The 27218-nt window shown below is 40.4% G+C and overlaps 1 protein-coding gene across 1 annotated transcript in view; it reads right to left on the bottom strand.

Moving 5' to 3' along the window:
• Positions 1-8628: 8628 nt before the first annotated feature.
• The window catches only part of tusc3 (tumor suppressor candidate 3), a 75034-nt gene continuing 56444 nt past the window's right edge, over positions 8629-27218 (bottom strand). Inside the window, exons 7-10 of the mRNA XM_041933679.1 lie at positions 21731-21794; positions 18874-18948; positions 10434-10524; positions 8629-8863 (exon numbers count right to left, since the gene is read on the bottom strand). Coding sequence (XP_041789613.1) covers positions 8848-8863; positions 10434-10524; positions 18874-18948; positions 21731-21794 — 246 coding nt within the window. The 3' untranslated portion in view covers positions 8629-8847. The remainder of the gene's footprint in view (positions 8864-10433; positions 10525-18873; positions 18949-21730; positions 21795-27218) is intronic.

Below are 27218 nucleotides of genomic sequence, written 5' to 3'. Positions count from 1 at the left end.
GCTTTGAAACAAACATAATCTTTTAATAGCACATGAGGACTTTCCAGAAACCAGATTAATCCTCTAACAGAAAAGCCTAAATCTGTACTTTTTATATTCTATTTCACTGAACATGAAACTTTAATTTTCAGCCGATGACAGTGAAGTAACACAAACAAGCACATGTTCATACGCAACCTTCATTATCACTTATTTACTTTTAAAATCCTGTTTCCAATTACTTTCTCATTTGTGGCAATCTGGTTTATCCTATCTTGATACATCCTAAAGGTTAATCTCTGGTTCCTCAAACAAGGGAAAGTTTCCTGGTAAACAGCTGTTGAAGAGAGACGAGCAGGGATGTCACCACGTGGCCTTATTCTCCTCTATCTAATACGACTGTTTCCTCTGAAATCACATGTACACGCAGCTGCTTACACAACCAAATAAAAAGAAAAAAAAAACATGCATATACTCATGCGCACACTTTGATCCGTGCGCACACACACAGACACAGACACTGATGCAACAAAACAGCAACAACTGGAGCAGCACCCTGATGATAATTACTGTAGCTGTGGTGTAGATGCCTGGAGAACGCGTTCGTGGACTGCAGATGAGAGGGGAGGCTGGCGCACGCCGAGGCGGCATCACGGCCCAAAAAGACGGACAGCAGAGGAGTTTCTTCAAAGTTTGTCCTGATGCAGCAGGACGCAGAGGTCAGGCGAAACGGGTCGCCGGAGTGGAATCAGGCCAGACAGCAGGTTTCAGACACAATTCACCTGTAGCTGTGAGTGCCTTCAAGATTCATTGTAATATATTTAGTTGGAGGAGCGGAATGAATATTGAAAAGGTGCGAAAGACATTTTCAAGGTTTCTAGAAGCTCGGAAGTTACACAAAGCTTGGCCTGACGATTAGAACGACCTCGCTGCACCGCCGTTCATGAATGGCAGTGCTGATAGGTTACAGCGCCTGTGAAGGTGAAATAAAGTGCCAATGCTTCACACCAGTAATATACATTACTCACGTTACAATGAGGAGGCGCTGACTGGCTGCAAAAACCGGGATGAAAGCACAGGTGAAGGATGGTGAGCGACCCACGCTCACCTCTTGGTTTTCTTAAGGGACAGCAAGAAGAGATTGTCAGCTGCGTGTAAGTCAGATGGTAAACAAGCAGAGAGACGCATTAGAGACGAGATGCGTCTCTTAAAGACTCTCACCATGACCTCTGAAAATGCCAAGCCAGTCCTCTGATTTTTTCTATTTTCTCTCTTCATATGGAAGCATGAAAGCAAACATTAGCGGGTACGAAAGTACAATAACAACTTGTTGCACGGTACTAATGTATCTTTGAAAGGCTTCCTCTCCTGTGAATGTGTTCTTCTGTTGTCCAGAAAGCCTCTTAAATCTTTTTTTTTTATTTAACCCAGCAGATTTCATTTTGGACCAGCTCCTGTGCTGGGAACAGGTGATGCGTTTGACTTTTGCAACAGATTTTTATTAAATTTCTGAATGTGGCGGAGTCACAAGCAGAAGCCTATTCCAGCATGCATGGGAGTGTGGGCACACTGAATAGGCTGCGACTACATCACACGAATGGTACAGGCAATCATGCGTAGTTACAGCAACAGATGAATCCGCCTGATGACTTGCTGTTTTATTATTTATTTCCTAAAAAGCACTTCTGCCTAAATGTCACTATTCTGCCAGTAATTACTTCCTTCTGTCAGCCTGTTGAATTAATAGACGGTGACAACAGTGTGTTGCTTTATGCAATGTGGTGAAACACGTACCTAATGTTCTGTTTGGGGCCCTTGCGACCCACACATGCTTAACATGCTTTCATCAGCTTAATACTTCATGACGTTTCCTGATCTTATGACAATTAAATACAAACATGATTTTAAACCTGTGACATGTTACATAAAATGACTTTATGTCTCTGTTGGATCTCAGAGACCACAGCTCCGATGTGGTGAAACACAGTGGATTTTTACAAGCTTTACACCTGTGATCGGGTTTGAGAGTCAGTGTTATGCAGCACCACACCTCTCAATCAATCATTATATACAAAGTCTATTCGGATTGTCAATGGAGTTTTCCACAGAGGGTCTAACAGGGAGTTTGTCATCTTTGGGGTCGAACTGACCACAAACTTAAGTAACCTTCATCAAATGTGCAAGATGAGTTTGTAGCTACGGTCAGTACATTGCTACTTACTGGGTTTTAATCTTAATCTTACTTTTTAATCCTTTATGGACTGGGGTTTTTCATGACCTTATCATTTTGTTCCTTATAACTACAAATGATTGATTTCAGTTTTAATTGGTACTTCAAAAAACAGCATTATATATATATATATATATATGTATATATATACATACATACATACATATATTCGCCCGAATAAACTACTGTAAGAAGTTTACATCACAGCAAAGTATTTAGTTATTTCTTCTCAAAACACGCACACACACATATACATGCATACATGCATGTATACATTTTTCTGCGATATAAACTATACAGTAAACTTCTTACAGTAGTTTATTGTTTATTCTTAGAGTCGAGAGGAGGTAGTCCTTGTCTGCTAGTGGGTTATGAAGGTCAGGAGACAAAGAAAACAGTATTTAGAGCGAAACGCACACACACACACATATACACATATTGCAATTATTGTTATCATTTCTATACATACAGCAGTAGGCTCTATGGGACCCTAAGCAATGAGGAAGTAAAGCCATTGTCAAGAGATGAACTTAAACTCAAGTGTATTTACCGTGATTGGAGTTGGTTTCCATTCCACTGACGTCTCCTGAGAAATGTTGATGTCCTTCATCACTTCAGTACGTCAAACATTTGCATTTATGATACCTGTATGGTGGATGATATTATCATTGTCAAAAGAGGTCGAACTCCACAGAAGTGACAGCAGATGGAGAATGTTGGATCCTGTCATCTGGTTGCACAGATCCAGTGTACAAATACTGCATTTTTTAGTACAATTTGAATAATTTCTCAGACTGTTCATGTGGATTATATTATTACTATTACTGTACCATAGGTTCTGTTCTGAAGCACCAGACTGTAAAGGATTCCGGAGCACAGATTTATATACAGAACATGTTTTAATACAGGATAAAATTTCTACATAGTGACTAGCAGTATAATTCAAACCTCTAATTAACACAAATTGTACAAGATTTGTGGCTGATTTCAGCATGCAGAGTGACTTTTAGAAGAGGTGGGGAGATTATTCTATATGTCATTACGTCTTTTCTTCTACAACTGCCCTCTATCTAATATCCGCATTGATTTCGCTCCATTTGCCAATACCACCCACCACAGGAAGGTGACATTTGTTCTGCTTATTTTCTTCAGACCGCAAAGGCCAACAGTTGAGGAGAAACAGATGGGAAATTCAGCTCTCAGCGCTGATGCTCAGCATTGTTCCGCTGGTCCATTCAAATGTACTGAAGTACTTCTGGTGCCGAAAACAAAAACAGTCTAACTCTGGGCCCATCAATAATCTGGCCGTGGCATGGCTGCTGTTGGCTATTACTGTGATTATTCTACTTATTCTCAGAAAGGAAGTTATTTACAAGCACAAAGAGAGAAAGTGCTACTGCCAGTAATTATCTCTCCTCGCTTACAAGGTGGCTATGTTAATTACTCGCTGAAGGTAGGTGTTCTAGTTATACCATCTCTCTGCAGTATGTAAGAAAGAGCTCTTAGTAACTTTGATTTAGTTTCTTGCCCTGCACAAACTCAAATACACCAACAAGTCAATAGCCAACTCACTGAAATTATTTTCAGTAAGGTATATTGCGGTTTCTGATGTTCCTGTAGGTTAAGAAAGGGAAGGAAAGGATGAAAATACAGTGTATGTTTCTGTTTTGGTAAGATCAGCTTGCACACAAACACACACGCACACACTCATGTGGACAATGGTTCACTTTTCCCACCGTTTCAAACAAAAATAGACAAGAATGGGAAGTCTGAGAGGGAATATTTTTAATACACTTGTCAAAACTGGTCTATGTGCAGCACCGTTCCTCTGGCTGCCCACACACAGCAGGTTACATAAATGGTTTCAACGCTGCAGCCCACTCAGTGTTTTAGTGGGCAGTCCACAAGTGAAAGAATTAGAAACGCACAGTGTGTATCTGTGGTGTAGTCTTACACACACCCGTCCTGGAGCAGCGCCCCATAAGCACATCACAAACTGCTGAGGGCATTTCGAAAAGCTGGGTGTGTGTTATCAGGATGAACAACTTATTGTAAGCACTACAAGATTTAAACAGCCATGGGCATTTACAGCTGGGGAGATACAGAGGCTTTGGACTTTCTACTGTTTTCACAGCTGATATTATGTTAACTTATGATTGAGTTCTTTCTAAAAACCTGCTCATTCCATGTATGTACAATATAATCATATGTTTTGTATGCTCGGGCAGAAGTTCTTGTGATGGCAGTCATGGCCATTGCTCCAGCTCCCCCACCGTTTCCCCTGTATGCACCTAGCAGCAGTGTTGGACAGCTGCTGAAACATGACCGCTGCTGCTTTATTCTTGATGGGTTTTTTTTACCAGAGGAGAGAGGAGAGAAGACATGGCTCTGGTTCATTTCATTAGAAACTAACGTTATGTTGCGCTACGAACACTTGATATCCAGGTCAATTCACATTCCTGTGAGTGAAGCATATAAACAGAGAGGGGAGAGGTGGAGAGCAGAGGGCTCCGTCTTATCTCTTTGGCAGCTAACATTATGTTTTTTTGTGCTACGGATGCTTCAGATCCAGGTCAGTTCACTCACCTGCGAGTAAAGCACATCAATGAGAAGCCGACAAGCACTGGGTAGCGTCAGAAAATGAAGCAAGCAATGCTGACCACGGACTGTGATATCAAGGATCATCATTCACTCTGGGGAAAACAGTCCTGCAACTTGTGTATGTGTCTCACAGAGTCATGCTAGAAGCAAACACATTCATTTCATTTGAAATACACAACAATTGGATAATCCATCTTGATACAAAAGTAGCAAATATTCTTCTTCTGGAGGAAGGCTTTACTGTGCTGAAGGGCCACCATGACAGACAACTGACAGAGTCCCTCACATACATAAATGTGCATATTATTTGGATAGGAAGCCCTTAAAGAAACACCATCGATGTTATTTTAAAAGTTATTTTATCATTGAAAATGTTTTTTTAAGCAAAGTAACTCTGTTTAACCAGACTAGAGGAGAGGAGCACGGCGTGGCTCCTGCTGTCGCTGTACCAGGAGGACCAGGAGGAGCGCGACCAATAAGAGCCGCCGCTACAGCACCGACAAGCACTCACAGGCAAGCTGGTTTTGATGGTGGATGGAGAAACCAAGGTCCAAGCCTTGGCTGTACTATACAGCTGACCATGGTGAGTACCACATGTAACATATGGAGCAGTTTGGGGCCCAATCATGGCACACACACACACACACACACACACAGTGATACCCAACTTAGGCTTCAAACTGTTTGCTCTTGGCATTCATTTCTGTGAAGTGTACTTGTCGCTTAGCAACATAATACACAGTAATTGTCACTCTTTACTCCTGTAACCAGATATATACATATTGATAATATATTTATTGGTTGGCAGCTTTTCTGAAGTGACTACCTGGACAAGAATGCTGCCACTCAACATCATCGAGACAGTATGAAGGCAATTCACTAACGTCTCTCTCTCTCAAGCTTAAATTAATTTTTTTTCCCACGTTTGATTGAACATCTGTTTTTTTTATGTTTGTTTTTTTTAACCTTTGAACAGGGTCCTCAGTCCTCAGTGTGACCCTGTTGTCATTCTTGAACACCAGCCAGTAATTGGTGCCTCTACAACCTCACAAAAACACACTGATAAGATAAACGCTTACTGTTACATCCCACCCTTAGGAGGTGGCCCCACTCAACCACACAAACTTCCAAATACATGGGATTTATTAATATAAAGACAAACAACCAAGACAGTAAATCAAAAGGAATAATAGACAAAAGGTCAAAACAAAACATAAAATCCCAGTCAGAGGCAGAACAAGGGCGGTAGATGTGAAGAGGGACTGACCACGGACAAGCTCTGGGCCTGGTGCGGGAGTCAGGTGTGCTTGTTTTAGATCCCTGTAATTTGTTTAATGAAAAAAAAGTTTCAGTTCAATGATATGTTGTTGCTATGGTTAGGTGATGCCTCCATATATTGATGGCCTGCTGGAGGGCCTGGAGAGAAGGCTCAAGAACCTGTATGTTTTAGTAGCCGTCCACGTGCTCAACCCTCAGACAACGACTGGTTATCTAGATCCTTAGATCGATGTGTTTAATGTGTTTCAGGAGACGGATCAGCGGAACCTGATGCAGGACCTGGCGTCAGAGGTGGGTGAATGGGGGCAGCTCTACCCATCACTGAGCAGGATGGCTGACGTTGGCCTGACCATCCCAGTTTCCAGCTTAAACTGGGAAAGCATTTCTCAACAATGAACAGGGAGGATACCCGAGCAAGTAATACAATTATTCAACTTTATTCAGGTCCAACCCCCATTGGCCCCTCATCCACTCATCTGGTGATGATTGTTTTTGTATTTACAGATGAAGACTTATCTCAGGAATCTTTTACGAGGGGAACAACTTGCTGCTTTTATGCACTTGAGCATCTAAGCCCCCCCCCAACAAGAGCTTTAGAGCTGATCTTTCAGAGCCCTCAAAAGATCAAATGCTCTCAGTTCCAGATATGCCTCTCCCCAACAACACTACAAGCTCCTCCGAGGGGTCCCAAGTCATTGCCAGGCCAGTTGAGATAAGCAACATTTGGGTTATACAAGGCCGACGTCACATATAAACCTATTTTACACTTCTGTCACAACAACAGACGATGCTCGTAAGTGTCACAGTTTCAGAGCTTGTTGTATTATTATCTTAAGATCCAGAATGCTGCATCATGCTGTCAATGACGGGAAAAATTAGAAGTGAGCAACATTCGCCAAGGATCAGAGTTGCCAAATATTTCAAGGACAGGCAGGCGTGAATGTGCACTGAATGCATAATATATCTGAGGACACGCATGTACAGCACATCCTGTTCATCCTTAGTTGAGTACAGTTAAAGGGTATTGCAAATGCTCAAGAACTATGTAAAAATACACTAGCAGCCTCCTTTAGGAATTATTAAGATACATTTGTGCAACAGTACAAAGTATACTGGAAATGATCAGGCAATATATAAATACACTAATGTAGATGTACTTGTTATCCATTAGTAGTACATTTCATGTCCATTAAAGGTGCACTATATTCAAGCAAATTGGTAGGACACTTTAAACCCTCACTAATAACACATTTCTATTTTTTTTAGTGACAGCGGCTGTCCACTTATCAGAAGGTCGGGGCTTTGATCCCTCTCCCTCTCAGGCTATGTTAAAGTATCCTTGGGCAAGATACTGAAATTGCTTGCGCAAAAGCACTTTGAGCGGGTATTAAGACTAGAAAAGTGCTATATAAATAAAGTCCATTTTCCTTTTTGAAAATGCTCAAGAAGTATGTAGTAACATACTCCTATCCCAATGTAGGTGATTTAATGGACACTCAAAGTACAACTTGCAGTGTATTTCAGTTGTACTTTAAATTGAAGTAATTAGTATATTTGCAGTACATTAGGCTTACTTAATATAATCCAATTTTATCACAGTCAAGTACACTTAATACAACTTTGTACACACACACACACACACAGATAGGGTATCCCTCATTTTTCAGGTGTGGGTACACCGACTACTTCATACAACGCAACCCAACAACTCATGCAACGCAACATCAAGAGTGAGTTTGATTTGTGTCACTTAGCATTAGACCTTTTTAACTATGCTGAGGTACAGTAACACTAACCTTTTCCAATAATGACATCACCCTTAATTTTAGTGCATTATTGTGCATTTTTGTTGTTTGTTCAGTTTCCTGTCACATCTCTCTAACTGGTATTTGTGAAAAATAATTGTTGTGTAGTCTTGTGTATTTTTAGGAGGGTGTACAGAAATCCCTGAGCTTTCTTAGTGTGTACAGTGCACTTATACCTGCCCATCAAGTACACACTGCTGGTATGTATTCTAAATGAGATGCAGATCTTTTTTTTTGCTCGTCTGCAAACAACCAAACTGAACTTTGCGAGGGATTTTTGCCTTCTGAAGTTTGCCTAAGAAATAAGACAGCGGAGGCTGTAAATTAACACTCACATTCGGGATTTGTGCCGTCTCGTATTTGTCAATTTTGACTTTTTTGTGTTAAACTACGACCACAGTTTTTGCCTAACCTAACCTATAATTGACGGCAGTGGTCACTTGGATATACAGTATATTGCGTTAAAAGACAACACTTACAACATGAACGTTATGTGAAATTACAGGGATGGAGTCGGGAAAAATGTTGTGGTTAATAAGCTTTCCCCCTGACTAATCATGGAGCTTCAGCTCTCTGCTGCTGTGTTCAACTTCCACCACTTAATCCTCCATCTAAAATGCTGTTTCACAGTTTCCAGAAACAAATAATAATAAATAGATAAACCACAGTCACAGGTCAATGTATCAACCCACACTATTCAATGCTGACAGAAACCATAAACGACAAAAATACAGACACATGCCAAACACCTTTATTTTCCAGTGTAAGAAGGAATCATTTTTCTATTCAGCTTGCAGAGTTTATAAGAGCAGTCGATAAAAAAACAACACACAGAAAAAGAAGCTCCACCATGCACTCTAGACTCAATAGTGATGCTGCATCCACCTCTTCAAGTATCTTCTTGACTCCTCTTCTCCTCATCTCCCACCTCTTCACCATCCTCTGACCTTTTTTTCACTTAATAAGGAAGCTGAGAGACAGGAGGATTAACAGGAATATAGAAGAACAAAAGAGAGAAGTGAAGCAGAGAATAGGGAGACAAGAGGGAATATAAATAATACAATATATTTATACAAATTAAGTGTTTTTTCTTGCACAACAATATAAAATTTCAAGCACAGGCCAAAGGATGAAACTGACTGTGGCTTTTCATGATTACTTTGTTCAAAAATGCTTACTGCAGGTTTGAACTGTTTCTGGAAGCATGTAAAAAGGCAATAGTGCTCAAATGCTTGCTGAAGATTCATCTGTCCCTATCAAACAGCAAAAGAAATTGGGGAGTGTCTATATGCCATTAAAAATTTAAAACATGACTTTAATAATAAATAGGAAGTCACGGTCAAGTCAAATGTACCAGCAATTTAAAATACTACTTCTTGCAGTTTAGCATAAAGCAGCAGTTAAGTGAAAGCATCTTAACACTTCGATCCACATCTGCTCCGTCGACACTGTAGACGAGCGAAACAGAGCAAATGGCTGCATATGAAACGACACACAGTAGATCCAGCAGCGACTTTACAGCTCTGCAAATCACGTGGTGTAAATATTGCCATAGTTTTTCTTTTGTATAGCTGAATTGATACACGAGCAGCAGGAATAGAGTAGAATCTATCAACTACTGTAGGTTAATGTTTCAGTTAATGGGAATAACTTTAACCAAGAAATTTCTTGGAAAGTAAGAAAACATCTGTCAATTAAGGACCTGTAAATGAAAGCCTGACCAGGTTGAAACCAAGGCTACACTCTCCATCCATGGGTTTAAGTAACTAGACAACAATCACTGAGCTGGCACAAGCAATTTGGTCCTATTTCAAGGCACGGGTCACTTCAGGGTTCAAGCCCCCATGACAGTCAATTATCTGCTCTGGTGAAGTTCCCGCAACATCTTGAATCTTCTCCAGCTCCAGAGGTGAGTTTCTGCAGCTGGAGGTGTTGGTGCTGTGTGGCGATGAGCGGGACCCAGACTCTGCAGACTTGCAGTGTTTTCTGTCACACATGCAATCTTTTTCATGTTGTGGCGACCTTTAGCTCAAAGTGGGACCAAATCGCTGCTGTCCTGGCTTACTAAGATCAAGGTTTTTAGCATCCACACACATTCGCTATATGACGACCTACAAAAAACATCCATGATTGACCCATGATTTATAATATTCCGGTGAAAGAAGAAAAAATGTGCGAATATGCTGTGTACGGAGCATCCCAGAAAATGCCAAAGAAGCATTTGAGTCAACAAAGTCAGGCAGCAAATCTCTATTGAAGTTTTCGCTGGAACACTGGTCTCAAGAGAAACAAGCTTGGTGCCGTGACTTGTATATTTTGGAGGGAGTGTTTCCAATCGAACAGCTGTCTTCAGATCAATGAAATAATGGGAATGGATGGATCCTGTTTTGGCCTGGTTTTGTGCACTGTGTCTGCAATAACTTTGCAATGATTTTGTGTCAATTCAGCTGATTTTAAGATTTATTGTACCCTTGTATATTGTGTTTGAATAACTGTTGAGTAAGCTGGATGAAACTTGCGCAAACATCTGTGTAACTTACCTGTAGGGGTATCCATGATACTTGGACCTGAAAATGGAGAGCAGGAAGCTGAAGAAAAACACCACCAGGCCAAGGCCAACCAGGCAGATGACTGTAAACACACACACACACACACACAGGGTAAAAAACTGCAATATGATCTCTAAACTAAAGTTACTATAACTCTACTTAATGCCTTCGAGTTTGCATATTTTTCCAGCTTTTTGCAGGTCCTGCAGACACCCTGTTATATGCATAATAATTATTACACAATGGCCTGTGAGAATGTTTGATTCCTGGCTAAAGGCAACCATTTAAATCATTTCACGCACATTATAACCGCTGATGTAACTCTCTGTTTGATCTCTGTTCAAATTGAATGTGCTTGCGGGGTTTAGACATGGTACACACTGAAAGCATCCTCTCCTCTTCATGTCGGTGGTTCACACACACAAACACGCACATACAATCACATGCCCAGGCCTGAAGATGCACAGCCAAATGATGAAAAAAAATTAACTTTTTGACATTTGCTAAAATGCTAGAAGAGAGGCTGTCTAAAACATTACCTGGTGGTCTTCATCATGCGAAAACCTTTTAATGTTTGCATTTATTGAGGTAATCCCTCAACATATGCCACTGCCTCCTTCTCATCATCAACCCCGCTGTGCTGCAGAAAATGGTGTTATTGCAGCTATTATCATCTTATTTCCTCAGTGGCTATTCTAAAGCAAAATATACATAAGCATGATCTTTAATCTGCAAGGGAATTGTGTGTATCTCTGTGTGTGGGTGTCTGAGTATGTGCACACACCCTCATGTAGCAGCTAATCCTAGAAAAGCACTGTGTTAAATTAAACTGTCACCACCGACTGATATTGTTAATCAGGGATTAGGATGAGGACCTCTCCTGGAGACTAAACAGTGAGATATGCACTTGTTCTCACTGTGTGTGTGTGTGTGTGTGTGTGTGTGTGTGTGTGTGTGTGTGACTGAGAGAGAGACAGAGAGAAAACAATTGATATGACATTCAAGTTTTTGAGTATCCTACTACAGGCACAAACACAAACCCACAATGCAATCAGTGTGTGTTTTCTCTCAAATACATTTATTTGAGAGGACAGGGTTAAATAAATGATATATCCTGACAGGTGCTGTAATACTAATATGTGTGTGTGTGTGTCAGAGTGACATTGACTGAGTGACTTGATTGAGAGCACTGCAGATTTGAGAGTGGGTCTCCAAGGAGGGCCCTTATGCCCCCGCGTTCCCTTGGCTGCCACATCTACGTACAGCATGTGCCTGCGAGTGTGTCAGCGGCAGAACGTCTGTGTATCTTCATTAAGTATAGTGGAATGTATTTCCCATAGCTCATCAATTATGACTGAGAGGTATCTGAGTATGCTTCTATGGATAATGACACTCCCATAGACTCACGCGCTAAGCATGCTAATACGCTAAATGATTTATGACCTTGGCGAAATGACAAGTTGTTTGAGCTGAATGATTTCCCTCTGTGACAAAGGTGGTAATCCCTCTTTTGACTGTATGACTTGGCTCAATTCAAATCATGATATATTGGCATGGTGGAAATAAATGTACATTTCCCCGGCACGAGGAAGCCAATAAACATATTAAGTTAAGCCTATCTCATTAGGAGGGCAAATACGAATAGATATTGTAATGCTAAATGGTTCGTCATAGTTTATTCTGTGATTAGCAACAGGCTTCAAGAGACATTAACTAACTCATCCTCAGAATACAACCACGCACAACTGTTTCATTGTTTTTATGCAAACCTACACCAGAAAAATCTGCTGCCTTTCTTTGTATGGCTTGTTAATGTTCACACTGCCCAGTTACAACTGAGCCAGGGTCTGTGGACAAATGTTTAATGGCAATTAGTTTCTTTACCATTCTAATCACGTCCAACAAAAACAAACTTACAGGCATCACACAGGCTGCCTCTGAGCAGTGCAATTGTGTATATCTGTGTGGCTATGAATGTACAGTATATGTGTAGACGTGACCACGCCTGTATAGTATCTGTTGTTTTTAAAGGTGCACTATGCTGAAATCAACAGTTTTCTTATAATTTCTAACATTATTATTAAAGAATTGTTAGGGCATATGTCAACATGATTCAGCAGTATCACAAAATTTGGAGCTAAACAAAAATACACATGAGTCTTTACATTTTGTGGTCAAATGCTATGGTTGTATATAGCACACCACCACTGCCACCACCCATCATCCTTGATATGTCACATATTATCTGCCCTCACTTTCACCTTCCTTCTGTCTCCCGTCTAATTTTGTATCTCCCTTACTTGTGCAGTACCTCCCTTGCTGAAAGACAGTGTGTGCCCTGTTATTGCTGGTGGAGATGCCCACAGAAGCAGCAGATAAGTGTAGCTTCACTCAGCAGTATGGAAGCTATATGCCAGGGATTTAACACCCACATCCAGCGATTACACTACCATTCAAGCCTAATCCTCTCTCTATTACTGACAGACGACTATTCTATGTGCTGCTTTATAATGCCCTTATTTAATTTGTGTGTCTGTATGTGCGTCATTCCAATGACAGCGGTGTGTGGGATATAAAACTGTTTATTCTATGCAAGCTTGTGTCTTGATATTGTGCATGCTTTATATAACAGGTCTCTGAAAGCATTAGTATGCTTGCACTGTAGTAAAATGTAAGTTTCTGCACAGAAGGGGACAAAGAGTGACATGGAGGTGGAACAGATGAATGAGTCCTCTCTGCTCTACATGTTACCACAGGTGGTAATGATTGAGCACACATGCACCTGTGTCTGTGACTGCACATAGATGTGTGTGTGTGCATTTTTCTTCAGCCTGATACTGAGAAACAAGCCTTACGGCAGTTATAAAGTCACTATCATTTTAATTGCCAAGCTTTAACATCTCAAGGAGAACTCATAGGTAAAGTAGAACAAAAAGTTAATAATCTTGCCTTTAGAATTTTTTCTTAGTGGTGCGTACGTGTGTATGCATGAGTGTGAGGCCTCACAGAGGCGGCTGAAAGGCTTCTCTAGTTGCCTTTTCATCACGCCGACTCTAATTAAAATCCACTTGTGTGTAACTCTGTCTCTGTGCTTGAGGTAATTAACAGTGCAGGCCATCTAAAATCTAACTCCCCTTCCCAGAATCTGAAGATTATGCAGAAATCCTGTTTGGACAGTAAAGGAAAAGGTTGAAAGTCAGTACGCCATTAGTATGGTCATGTGACCACCTCCCATCTGAAATGACGAACTGCGTTACACCTTCTGCACTTCCAGACAAAACTCATCAGGAGACATCTGAGACCATCTGGCCTTCAATCAAGAGATCAGTGTCAGTTTCTTTCATTTGTGTGTCTTGTTAGAGCAGAATACATTCTTGCTTTCTTTTGAGCAAAGGTGACAGCACACACCTACATGATCCCTGTAATGTCCATTTCCATGTCTGTAATATTATGCATTAAAATCCACAGTATGATGCAAATGTGCACACTAGGAAAAAAAATGGATTCGGGATTTTTGAACCTTTTGGCATTGGAGAGGTTGACGGAAACTTCACAGAAACTCCACAACACTAACTACTAATCACCCCCCCCGTGAACTCCCCCTGTGAAGTCTTCAAAACGTGTTACAGTAAAGCACAACCACAAAAACAGGAAGGGGGACTAGTACAGGCATCAACCTTGCGACCAATACGTAACAATAGAATGCGATACCAATTACAAACCAATCACAGTGTATTTAGGTGATATGTTTTTAAAGTAGTATAAATTGCACCATTAAAAACATTTGATGGTTGACATTAAGACAATGTGTGTTGCCTCAAACAGCAATTCGGGGTCCCATTAGTCTTCATTAACCTACAAAGTCCATTTTTATATCCAACAGTGGAAAAGAATGGCCTTTGTCAGCACAAGGTTTAAGACACATCTTGCAACCAGAGGCCCAGAGGTCTGTCATCAGGGATCCACCTACAGCGCAATCAGTGCAGTGCACCCCGAACTCTTACTGAACCTGTGGCTGCGTGTGCATTGTGCTGGACTGGCCGAGACTGAGAAGAGGGTCGGGTTTGTACGAACATTTTCTGCCCCTCAAAAGCAGGTAGAGAAGCATTCGTGGTTCAGAGACTATTTTGGTCGAGGAGGGACAATTGAAAAAAATCAAGCAAATAAACAAACAAACAAACGAAAATGCTTCTTAGCAAAGAAAAAGAGCAGAATAGTCAATAAGCAACATATCGAATAATTTGAAATGGAGAGGAGCAGGAGACATGAATATGCATACTGTATGTTAATAGAGCTGCCAGTGTGCTGCTGGGATTTTACATGTTTGATGAGACATTTATAAACATGCACTTGGCTGCAGGTGCTGTCGGAATATGTCGGCCATATTGATTGTGTCGTCCACCAGCTCTGGTATGTGTGTCTGCTGGACTCAGAACAGCTGATCTGCTGCAGTGGTGGTCCACCGGCCGCCGTGATGATTTGTACTCTGTTCCTTCTGAGCATGATTTTGTGTCATTCCATTTATAATTACATTTTAACTCATGTTTTACCTATAATGTTTCCTACATCCTTCATTTTAATATTAAACCATTATTTAATATTGTGAGCAACACAAACACAAATTAACTGAACTGCAGCCTTGGTGAATGTTTCAGAATCTCGTTAAATTAAATTAATCTTGATTAATAAGTAGCCCATTTAGATTACTAAAAGTTGAGTCCTTGATTTCTGATTTTTGTTAGCTTGCCGGTCACCAGTGAACTGAGCCTTTAAGGTCTACTTAGCTTGCAAATTGTGACTATTCGGTGATTGCATAATTAGTTGCTGCTATAGTAAATTTGATGTTAATTTCAAACAGAATGTGGGAACAAATTGAGTAATTTGCACTGACAAAAAAAGTTTTGCATTCATTTATTGGGCCATTCACAGACAGGCCCAGCTAGACTCCAACTGCAGTGTCTGTGCCTATTTCTGAACGACTTGGGCTCTAACATGAACGTTAAGATAAAAACATTAGATTCAGAAGAAAATCAGTGCTCTGAACGCACACACACACTAAAGAGCATGCGTCAACTAACTTTTAATAGTCTCCAGAGTAATGAGTAATTATAAGCACTCTGAATCATTTTCACGTCAAGCCAAATCAGGTTCATTTTCATAACGCCACATACACTACTTGCTAGTCAAGGTTTGTCAACCACAGCCCAAGTACATTTAAAATAAGGCGATATCATGGAGGATGTAAAGAAAAAGGATCTTTGCATGGCAAAGCCACTCAAGCATTCCCCGGACATACAGTATCCAAATACTATCATTGTGTATTCAGAGGCAGTTATGGTGGAGGTGAGGGGTCATCTCAGTGATTAACTGGAAAGTGAAACAAGTGCTTCTCATTTTCAGAGCTGCTGCAGCTAATTGACAGTTATGCAAATACACGTCACACTAATGAAAGTACTGCGATAATGGTTCACTTATGGAGTGCGTGTGTGCGAGTATGTGTGTATCCTATCTCAGTCTTGAGATAGGACACACACTCTTTTTTTTTAAATGTCACTCTTTTTTTTTTAAAAAAGAGAAAAGACAGAGCAATTTTCTAACAAAAACTATTTCTTGGTCAAACCAGTTCCAGCTGTTCCTGTACACTATATGCCAATGAATACATTGAATTACATTCAGTCTGTCTCTAGCTTTAAGGACTGCTAATGGACTGTATTTTTCACGCAACCACTCAAAGTGCTTTTTCGCACAAACATTTGTACGATGGTGCCACCTGCTCATTATGAGCATTAACCATTCACACACACTGATGGCACAGCATTGGAAGCAATTCAGTATCTTGTCCAAGGATACTTCAAGATGTACGGTAGACTGCAAGGGTTCGAACCACTGACCTGACCATCTGATAAGTGGACGACCCCTCTACCTCCTGAGCCACAAGTGTAGAGCCCCACTATTTCATCCACCAAACAATATGTGTTGCCTGGCCTCAATCTCCTCGACCATCATCGTGAATGTGTCTTTGGAAAAGTTTGCTTTTTCTTTTGGTCCATGGCTATTCCTGACTAAACCCTTAGTTGTGCTGGCATTAGATTTGGAGAAATCACAATGCAGGTGTCATCAGTTTATTTTTGTTTTTAAGTTTATTCTGTGATTAAAGAGCAAAGATGCAATGTGATTTCTAGAACCTGCTTAAGCATGTCTTTTTATGCTCAGTCATGAATCAAACATAAGTGCACTGTCAAAATGATCTTAAAACTAAGTTCAAGAACTTTTGATCAACACTTGGTCAATATTGAGCTCACAAAGATTTAAAGATTTAAACTTTACCTCTTGATTCATTTGGTTGGTTTAAAGGTCACTTCTCTAAAATAAAAAAATAAAATAAAACTGTCCTCTATCTCCATCCTCCTCCTTCCCTCTTTGCACTGGCAGTCACACATAAAACAAATTGTATGCAAAACGACATACAATCCAACAACAAATAAAGCAGGTTGAGGAAAATCAACACACCGAAGCACAAGAGGAGGCTCAAAAGAAATTTGTCCTATTGATTGTAACCCGAAGAGGCTGGGAAGCCAAGTAATGAAATGTTTTTCATTTTCATTTTCCAGTAATAGAGAGTGGCAGCTAGAGGCCTCGTAAAGAAATAACTGCTTATGAAGTTGGTAAGTGTAGGTCCAATCTTAAAGAAGGAAGAGCACTCGGGCTAAGTCTGACAGATAAGTTCCTGAGTGGAAAAACGATGTTCCTGCTGTTGATGTTGCAGTCAGAGGATGCCATTTTCTAAGAGATCTAGGAGGCTAAACTGTAACCAGCAGGATGGAGAATTAATTGCTAATACCTGAACTTGTGGCCTGATTTCGACTAAAGGAAATTTTATAAGTTAGAAAATTTAAAGCTGAACAATATCTATTTGTGAATGTGTATGTCAGGCATGGGCAAACTACGGCCCGAGGGCCATATGCGGCCCGTTACAAATTTTAATCTGGCCCGCCGAACTTGAACAAATTATATTAATAAACCTCGTTAATGTTTTATTTTCCCTGCAATTCTGGCTTTTTCCCAATAGATGGCGCACTCTAGATACATTGAGCTTTGTTGAGGTGCGGCGTATTACTCCACGTTTGCGCTTTACTCTTCGACCCTCAGCCCTTCTGTAAAGATGAGTGTAGCTAAGAAAAGAAAAGTGGACAGAGAATGTCCAGTTTTCAAGAAGGAGTGGACAACTAAATATTTTTTACTGATCACCGATCAGCTACTGTATGCCTGATATGCCAAGAGACTGTGGCGGTGTTTAAAGACGATGATACAGCAAGAAAACTGACTCCAGACTGATGCGCTGGATAAAAAGGGAGACCAACAACACTGTTTCCACTGAAATTAAAGTTTCTCCGTTGTGTTATGTAAAAAATGCATTTGAAAATAATTTCTTCAATAAGCCTTACATGTTACATGTCCTGTCTGTTAAGGGATGCACATATGTGGTGCTCAGGTGCACGTACGTTCTCAAAACCAAGTGCGCAAAAGCAACGCGATCAAATATAACGCGCTCCACATACTGGTGCGTTGTCACTGTTCCGTCCTCGCGCTGCTCGTTGTTGGGTTTTGGCATTAGGGATGATTGAATAGAAGGAGAGGACAAGTAGACCTGCATCTCCTACCGTTTTTTAAATAAAGACAGTCAGGAGGAGAGTGATGATGATGATATCCTGAAGGATAACACAACTTTCAGTGCTTTAAAATAATAAAAAAATATATTTTATTCATTTAATTTATAGTGTTTTAAGAGTCATTTCAATAAATAGCTCAGTTCTGTGGGACTTCAAAGTTGTAATGCTTTTGTTCATTTTCAATTTAAATTAAAGCACATGTTTTCTACATATCTCATGATATTTTATTTTCTCTTACGAGGTGGATTGCCAAAACACTCCATCCATCTGCTCCTGGTCCGGCCCCCCTGTCAAATTTTAGAACCCTTTGTGGCCCCAAAGTTTGCCCACCCCTGGTGTATGTGCAACTAATTAAAATGCTAAACTTTTTATTGTGTTGCTCTGTGCTTTTCTTATTTGAATTTTAATACGTCTTACAATACACCTTCAAGAATTAAAGCTTTACAGGATGTGTATTTATTTTCCAAGAATTTTAACCTCTCCAGCACCAGTGCTGCCACCTCTGGAAACATGAATTTTGATGCGTACACACTGAATATCGCAAGAATAAATTACCCACCTGGAGTCTACTAGTTGTTGCAAGGTGGTTTGAACAAACATGCCACTCTGCTTTAACGCAACCTCAAAACTTACCGACACTCTTGGCAACTGCTTCACTCAAAATGGTCTAAAACTGAACAACTGAAGCTTGTAAAGGGAAAGAACAAGGACAATTAAAAAAAAAAGAAGAAGAAAAAAAGAAAACAATCTTGTCTACTTACTTCTCCTCTTGCCAACGTCTCCCTTGGAGGTGGCAGCCTCATTTAGCAGCACCATCCCCATGGTGATTGCAGCATCTGGGACAAGGTTGTCAAGGAAACAACACACTGGCAGACAGCGGAGGTAGAAGCTGGGAGTATACATTGCCCCAGGAAGAACTGCTGGACACACATACTCACTTATAGAGCTGCACATATATGTGCACAGACACAATCAGGCAGATTAGCAAGAACACCGGTCACATGTACTGTAAAAGCACAGAGAATAAAAACCGGAGAACTTTGCCAGTGGGCCACTCTGCCTATTCTTAAGTACTGTAAAAAGGATAAAAGCTGTTTTTTAATTGAATCACAAGCAGTTTTTTGTGTTCTTTTTGTTTTTGTTTGAGAATGGGAAAGTGCTGACATGGCAACACAAAACAAAAAAACAAAACATTTTTTTGTAAACCTATCGATTTAATTAAATGCGGCACAGTCTTAACATTGGAAGGAAAACCTCATGATGGATTACCTATTCAAGTTTTTTTTTTTTTTTTTTTTCGAGCCCACACACTACAGTGATGCCAAGTTAACTCTGCAAACATACCACACTGACAAAGGCACAGAGTACACATGTCACAGTCATGGCCCTCGCTTATGCAAATGATGCTGTTAAGTAGTGTAAATTGCGATGCATTACAATAAGACACAGTTGTAAAGGAAAAAAAAAAAACTAATCCGGACTGAGTCACATCTGAATCTTGTCAATGAAGATGTGAAAAAGTAATTGCTGCAAAGATGAAAAATGTGCTGCGCATCAGCCAAGATTGTGATCCACGGGGACGGGGTGCACAAACAATGCTGCAACATGGGGAAGACACAGCGCAGGAACTGACGCATCCTCGTGATGATATGGTAACAGACATGATACGCTCGGGTGACACAAACACAACAGAACGGCAATAGAATTGAACCGTGGAAGGTGGCAATTTGGGTGGTTCCAGGCAAGCTTTGCCACTGTCTGATGATGCAGTAATAATAAATGGAGACCTATCAGCGCATAAATAAGGTGGTGTAAATGCACTGAATTGTAACTATAAAAACATACTTTTCCCTGGGCCTGCAGGCATCCTACGCCAACACCTGTCTGCAGCAACAGAATATCAGAAAATTGTGAAGCAGGTTATCTTAGACACACCGCTGTGCACTGTCACCCGAAGTGTTATCCTGTTACCAGTTCTGCCATCTGCAGTTATTCTATCTGTCATGGTGCAGCCTAATCATTCTGGGAAATATTCACACTACATCCAAATGCACAGTATATCATTAGACTCTTTTTCCTGCTTTAATCTTTAAGTCAGACTGGAATGCATGCCGTAAGATTGGTACCATTTTGAACAGGACTGGACTTATGTGCACATTCCCAAAACAAAACGTCTGATTGGCTGGGTGGTGAAAGCTCTAATCCTAGTTTTCCTTGGCACCAAAATTTCAATGTACTGCTCCCTCGTCACTTCACTGCTCAAGTTTAGAGATGATGACCTGCAATGCTTTGCGGGTGGTTGACATGATTAATTGATCTCGTCCCATCTGTTTATAGAGAAAGGAGCACCTAATTCCACTAGGTACACTCACACTATGCTTGATAAACAACAGCTTTGTCACAAAAAACTTCAAATAATATGACGATATGTGAGAATGAGATTAAGTGCATAAATCTGTGTTTCTATTTTATCCAAAAATGAAGGTAATGTATGCTTATGCAACTGCACGTGGTACCAGGGTGTGTGTGTGTGCGCGAGGAATTAAACAAGGTTATATCCATAGAGAACCTGCATCTGTGACAGTCATGAAATGTGTTTACACCACCTGCACAGACAACAAGGTGTGATAGCGTTTCAGCAGGTGTGAATGTGTGTGTGTGTTTCATTTAGATGTAATCAGAGTGGCAGAAAATAAAAAAAAATAAACTGTGAGAATGGACAAACAAATATTGCTCTGCAGCAGGTGCGACCTTGGACCTGCTATTTCCCATGGGGACAAACACAACAGCTAGGAATGAACGGCATTCATTATCCACACACATATAAAAGCAGCAGTGCTACAAGTACACATGCAAGCAGACAGAAGTGCAGAAAAACAGAAAATCTATCCTGCCAAACAAGCACACGCACAACGCCTGTCATCAGGGGTTGAATTTGGAACAAATCAGGCCAAGGGGGTGAAGTTAAAAGAGGACAATCTCTGGTCTTTGTATTGTCTGTTAGTTCAGTCCAGCAGGCAGGCTCCCTGTGGAGGATGCACACTGATGACAAAGCCTTCGTGACGGGAAAATAAATGTAGCACACGGCAAGATTGGAAGCTGTTTCAGCCGTACAACCCTGATTCTAAAGAAGTTGGGATGCAGTGCAAAACATAAATAAAACAGAATGTGAAAATGTGCTAATCCTTTTTTTACATACGCTGAAACGGGACAAAGCAGTACAAAGACAATAAATTTAACATTTGACCTCATCAACTTCATTGGTTTTTGCAAATATAGTTTGATCCCAGCAACACGTTTCAATTAAGTTGGGACAAGAGCAACAAAGTTGTGGAATGCTCAAAAAGCACCTGTTTGGAACTGCATTCTGTTATTAAGTACGTTTAATACAGCGTCCCGATGTTTTTGGAATCGTTGCGTAAAAGGTGTAAAAGGCAGCTTTTGTGAAAGCAAATGGAAAATTAAAGGGATTTATTGCCTTGATGACCTGTTGAACATTCCCATTCAAGTTCAGTCCTCTTTGTTTTGTATTGCTGTGGAGAACTTCTGCGGCACCTTGTTCCTATTTGCAACCAGCACATGAAACATACAGCTATAAGCACGTTGGTGAAAGGATACTCAGAAGAAGGATGATGTGAGACTCAGCCACAAACTGAGCCTGACTGCTGCCATGAATGTAACTCTGTGGAGAGGAAGACAAAAAGAGAGGCAGACAGACATATTAGCTTACAGCAAAAACAGGACTGAGTTATGAACAGCAAAAAACAGGACTGAACACTGGGCGATATAACAAAATAAGTTAGAAACCGTGAATCAAGAAAGGAACAATCGTTATTACAGAGGTTATAACCTCTTGTGACATTATGTCTTCTCTGTATATAAAGTTACAGACAGAGTTAATGTCTGGTCCTGTCCAGTGGCTCATAAACCTAAAATGATGCCACACATCCCTTTGTCTTTTAGGTACAATAACTGTCCCTGATATAAGCAGACCTGGACTTGGTTCGCTTTATCGTGATGGACGCTGGAAATGCAGAGGAGAATGGCCAGTACTTTGTTCTGTAAGGATACAGTCGGTCTTATTATGCAGCACGCAGCAGCAAAATGCTTGTGGGTGCTTGAAGCAAATCCAAACACATGGCTTTGTCGAATATATGAGCAGGAATATGTCATTTCCGTGTCTGTGTGCCGATCAGATTAAGAGTGCATGCTTGTGCGCGTGTGTGTGCTCGTGTATTTCTCTCTTGTAGTGCGTTGGTGTATAGAGGTGCTACCTTTTGACTGAGTGGGCAGGGAGGTCAATCTAACCCTGCAGGAACACTCACACATACAAGTGACACAAGCAAGACTGCACTTCCTCACATTCGCTCCCCGACCACTACAGACCCGTTTAACTAGCCGCTACTGTGCAACGCTTTCTCAAAGCACCTTCCCTGCATTAATGCTGCTTCCAGATCTTTCAGACAACAAAACTAGTGCACAAAGTCAGTCGAAAAATTATCTCAAAACCAGCAAAAGGACGATGCTGAGGTAATTCATCAGTTTTCTTTCCATTTAAGATATTCATGTTCTTTCGTGCAGAATCAGTAATGTCACGGTCTCATTTTTGATTGGACGCCTATCCTCAACAGTGCGGCTCTTTGTGTAAATTGAGTCCTTCTGAGGGCAGATGACAGAGAAGTGAGAAGAAGAGGACAGGAGAGTGGTGTGCTGCTGAGGGCGCAACACCATCCCACCTTTACATGATGATTCATTCTTCAAGAGAATGTATTTTCCCCTCAATACAAATGAAATGATGCAGAATCGTCATGTATAGACACTTTGCCTCCCTCCACAGGGGGAAAACAATTAAATTATAATGTTGTTAAATAGAAATCAGAATATCATATGTCTTTGTCCCGTATCATGCTCTGTTGCACAGAACAACCACCTACTATAGGTCATAATATTCTCTTTGTGACTGTCACATCCCCCGTGACTGCCTCACATGTTAATTAAATCCCAAAGAGCTAAAACACATAATTTTAGCAATACTGTCATGACAGTAAAATTAGACAAAATGTTGTGACCTGAATCACTGACATACATTAAATAAATCCCTTGATACACTGACCTTTGAGCTTCTAAAGCTCTTGACATCTTTTGGCAGAGAGTGATGATGAAGCTATAGTACAGCGCGCACTCTGCTGAGATTTCATTGATAAGGATCCAAGATAAACTTGATGCTACCAAACTCTCATGTAAGTACATCAATGCTAGGTGCTAGGGATACATTTATGAGCATTAAAAAAACAATGTTTTGACAAGATTGTTTTATCAGGGGATTTTAACAGCCCTATTTATGTCCCCTGAGTGTGGTGGTGAATGTATTTTCAGCTTAGCAGTGACATTTCTTCATTGCACAACAATGTATCAAACGGTGACAGAAAGTGGAAACCGAAAACCACAGATGCTAAAAAAAACCTGACAGCGTAAAAAACCGTCACTGCCATAAGACCGACATGAACAAAAAAAATCGGAAGATGTCACTGAAAAACACATTATAATCCGAAAAATATCAAAATGAAATCATTTTTAATGTTTGTGTTTTATTTTTCAGTGGAACTTGTTTCAGTGGGGTCTAACTAGCCAACCAGTTAGCCAACTGTTAGCAACCTAATCTTTGTCTCAACCATTGAAGAAAGTCTCCCACACATAGACTTCAAACTCAAACTCTGTGCAGGCAAGCTTCTCTGATAAAAGTCAGAGCACTAATTTGACTGGCATCAGTCTGTGCGTGATGTTAGAGAAGCAGAGAGACAGACAAAGGAAGACAAAGTGGAAGTCTTGTGGAAACGAGACAAATAGAAGAGAGAGAGGAAGGAAGTATTTCAGCGTGTTTCTCTTTGTTGAATCCCTGCAGATTATGAGCGTCTACGTTTACGGCACATCCAGGGTCTGTTTTTCCACTTGACTGCCCCGCTCTTCATTTCTTTCCCTATCAGACAGGAATACGGATGGAGAGATGAATACAAGATGACAAAGGAGGAGGAGTGAACGGTGGACAGCTTTTTCTTGCTTCAGTGGAGAGAAATGACGCTTTTTTGCACTTGAAAGCAGACATAAAGACAACAAAGGCTCAAGGCTGAAACAGATATTTTTGTCTTGAATGCAAACCTGTTGTTCTCCATTAGCTGATTATTACCACAAAGAAAAAAGTTGTATTTGGAAGTTGAGAGAGGTTTTTTTTTGCATTCCTAAACACTGCATGAGAAACTGCAGTGAAGTGCAACTCAGTAGTGTCATGACAAACTTGTCAAATTAAATGCATTAGTTGAATTCCAGGTTATGTAAAGATTAAGCCACTAGGACAAGGGTGAGGACACTTGCGGGTAGTGCTACATTAAAAGTAAATTAATTTGAGTAAAACACAAACACACAAGCCAAGAGGCACCATGTGTCTTAATGACATCTGGGTTTCGCACAAGCATGCACATTAAATTTATGGGAGTGAACTGGGTGCTGATTAACTAGCACTGCAATATGGTACTATGTAAAATGAAGTGCAGTTATACATTAAAGATTGTCTTGTCCCTTGAAAAAATCGAAAATGGAACTTGACAGGTGTTTTGCAGGTTCCCCTTTATACTCCGGTCTAGCAATAATTTAAAATGAGAGCCTTTATCTAAGCCTATACATTCGCAGTTTCCAGTTTATAGGGTACACTGAGCCACATCCAAAGCACTCAAATACAACAGCTGTGCAATCAATCCTGCCTTTCTGAAACTTTATGGTGTCAACAAAATCTTGGAAACACCTCCCCATATAACGCAATACAAGTCAACAGTACCACAAACTACAGCCATGCATAAGGACATAAACAAAAATACAACCTTAATACAGTGGAACACAATAACCAGAGCTGAATTGCTCTAGATTTAACCTTACGTATATACTGTACTGGCAACTTTGTGTCGTAAGGTACTGATGTATCGCAGCACACTGGTGCAGATGCACACGGATAAACTTACTGTAGCGATTTTGTGTTTCAATATTCTGAAACAAGGAAACTGGACTCAAGATGTAATGAGATGTTTAAATGTCTTGAACACCCAGACTCCCAATGGGATCAGCTGAATTAATCCCGCATTTCATCCCAGATTCAAGGAGAAAGGGCATCTTTGTAAAATGTTCAATAACTGTATGAGGAAAAGGGTACTTTGAGAGAATGGCACAGCTGTGCCACATTACAAAAGGCTAACTAACTAGCCCATAAGCAAACCTTAATTGAATGAGACAAGCTTAGTGCCCCTTTCAGGAGATTGTTGAACAGTCACTCGGGAAATGATTGCTAAATCAAGTACACTACAAGTAGATGAGGCACATGAAAGCAAATTGGGAACAGGGGGAAACTATAAATTAGTAAACCGTGAAAATCTTACAAAACCTCAGACAGGTGAGAGGCAACTGCATCAATATCTGAGAGCAGAATTTTTCTTTTATTACTAAAACTAAACAAACATTACTTCACACTTCATACAGCTTCTCTGCATGTTACCTCCTCAACATGAACAGAAACTGCAGACACAGGCTATGAGCAAGAGCAGTGTTTCGGGGATGAAAAATTCCTCAATCCATGGCCAGGCACTTCCAATTAATCTGATGGATTAGAATGCAGGAGTTCCATTCATTAATGTGCAGAGCTGAGTGTGTGTGTGTGTGTGTGTGTGTGTTTCAGTGCACGTAGCTTTGCATGTGTGTGCTGAAAACCTGTAAGTAAATGCGTGTTTGTGAATGAGGCTGTTTAGAGAGAAGCTGTCAGCGTGAAAGAAAGTGTACGTGCGTGTGTTCATTAGACACAAAGACATGAGACATCAAGGTGGTCTGGAAGTAAAAGCAGGCACAGCACATTGAGCTAACATGGAGATAAATGGAAAAGCTAACGCAACAGTCACACTCTATAACTCCTCCTCTCTCAGCAAGTTTATCAAATGCACAGGTTACCAACAAAGACCAACTTATACACTTGTGAATAAGGCTATGCAGTCTTGGAAGTGTGGTCTGGTGTTGAATACAGCCACATATCATGCAAAAAAAGGGCCTATTTCATATTTAGTTAAATGACAATCGACTGAGATGAATGAATCTGTTCAAACATGTATGTATAGAACATATAAAGACATCTTCCATGGCTTCTGCCACCAAATAACCAGCACTACAGAGCTTGTTGAAAACATAAGAGAACTTCACTTTCACATGAGGTTTACCTGTGGAATCAAAAGGGAACCTTCACCGGTCTACGACAAATCAAACAAAGAGCTGTGTTTTTTAGAGTCACATATAATACAGGGTCAAGCACACATCTTTCTCCTAGCTGTAAGTGGTGGAATCGATCCTGTAAATGCTTAAAACAAACTAACTTTCATTAGCGTCCAAACTATGGCACAATGTCCGACCACTTGACAAGGACAAAAGCAAGCACCTGTTTACAGACGTTTAGAGCAACTAGACCCATCTAAAGACTCCTGGCACTTTACAGCATTTACTTGAAAGACAGCAACAATAGATGTCTTAAAAGCACATTTTTAAGAACAGTTGTATCTGTCGTTTCATATAGTCTGAAGTTGTGATGCTTTTTAATTGATCTTTTAGCTGAATCTGTTTTTCAGTTGCTACCTGAACAGTTCTAGAGAACTGGTGCTATCAAGTGCTATCAACCAAAATATTGGTAAAGGACGAGGCTGGAAATATTTCAGGTTTTTGTTACTGTCAATATTTTCCATGAAAAGACCTTGTCATTCTCTTAATTCAGCAATAATAATTCCCATTGGATCCAAATAAAGACATACGTCTTGTTTATGTTGGGACTGCTTTCCGCTGTGCATTTAAAAAAAAATGGTGCACTTGTGAATATTGATGGCAGCAGGACAGTGTGTGTGGGATAGACTGTGAAACAGTGACCATGTTCATCCTGATGAAGAAACATGTCACCCAGAGATCCTATTTGACTCAGTGATGTGTTTCTAATAGTTTCTGGAAAACAATGGAGGTCTGTGGCACAGAAGAATAAGCCCTATTAGAATTTAAATATAAGGGCATTGCTTGCTAGTAAGAACCATTCATTGAA

The sequence above is a fragment of the Chelmon rostratus genome, chromosome 3 (genome assembly GCF_017976325.1).
Source record: "Chelmon rostratus isolate fCheRos1 chromosome 3, fCheRos1.pri, whole genome shotgun sequence".
NCBI lineage: Eukaryota > Metazoa > Chordata > Actinopteri > Chaetodontiformes > Chaetodontidae > Chelmon > Chelmon rostratus.
The sequence above is the reverse complement of the archived record's forward strand: the minus strand, read 5'-3'. Positions and strand labels throughout refer to the sequence as shown.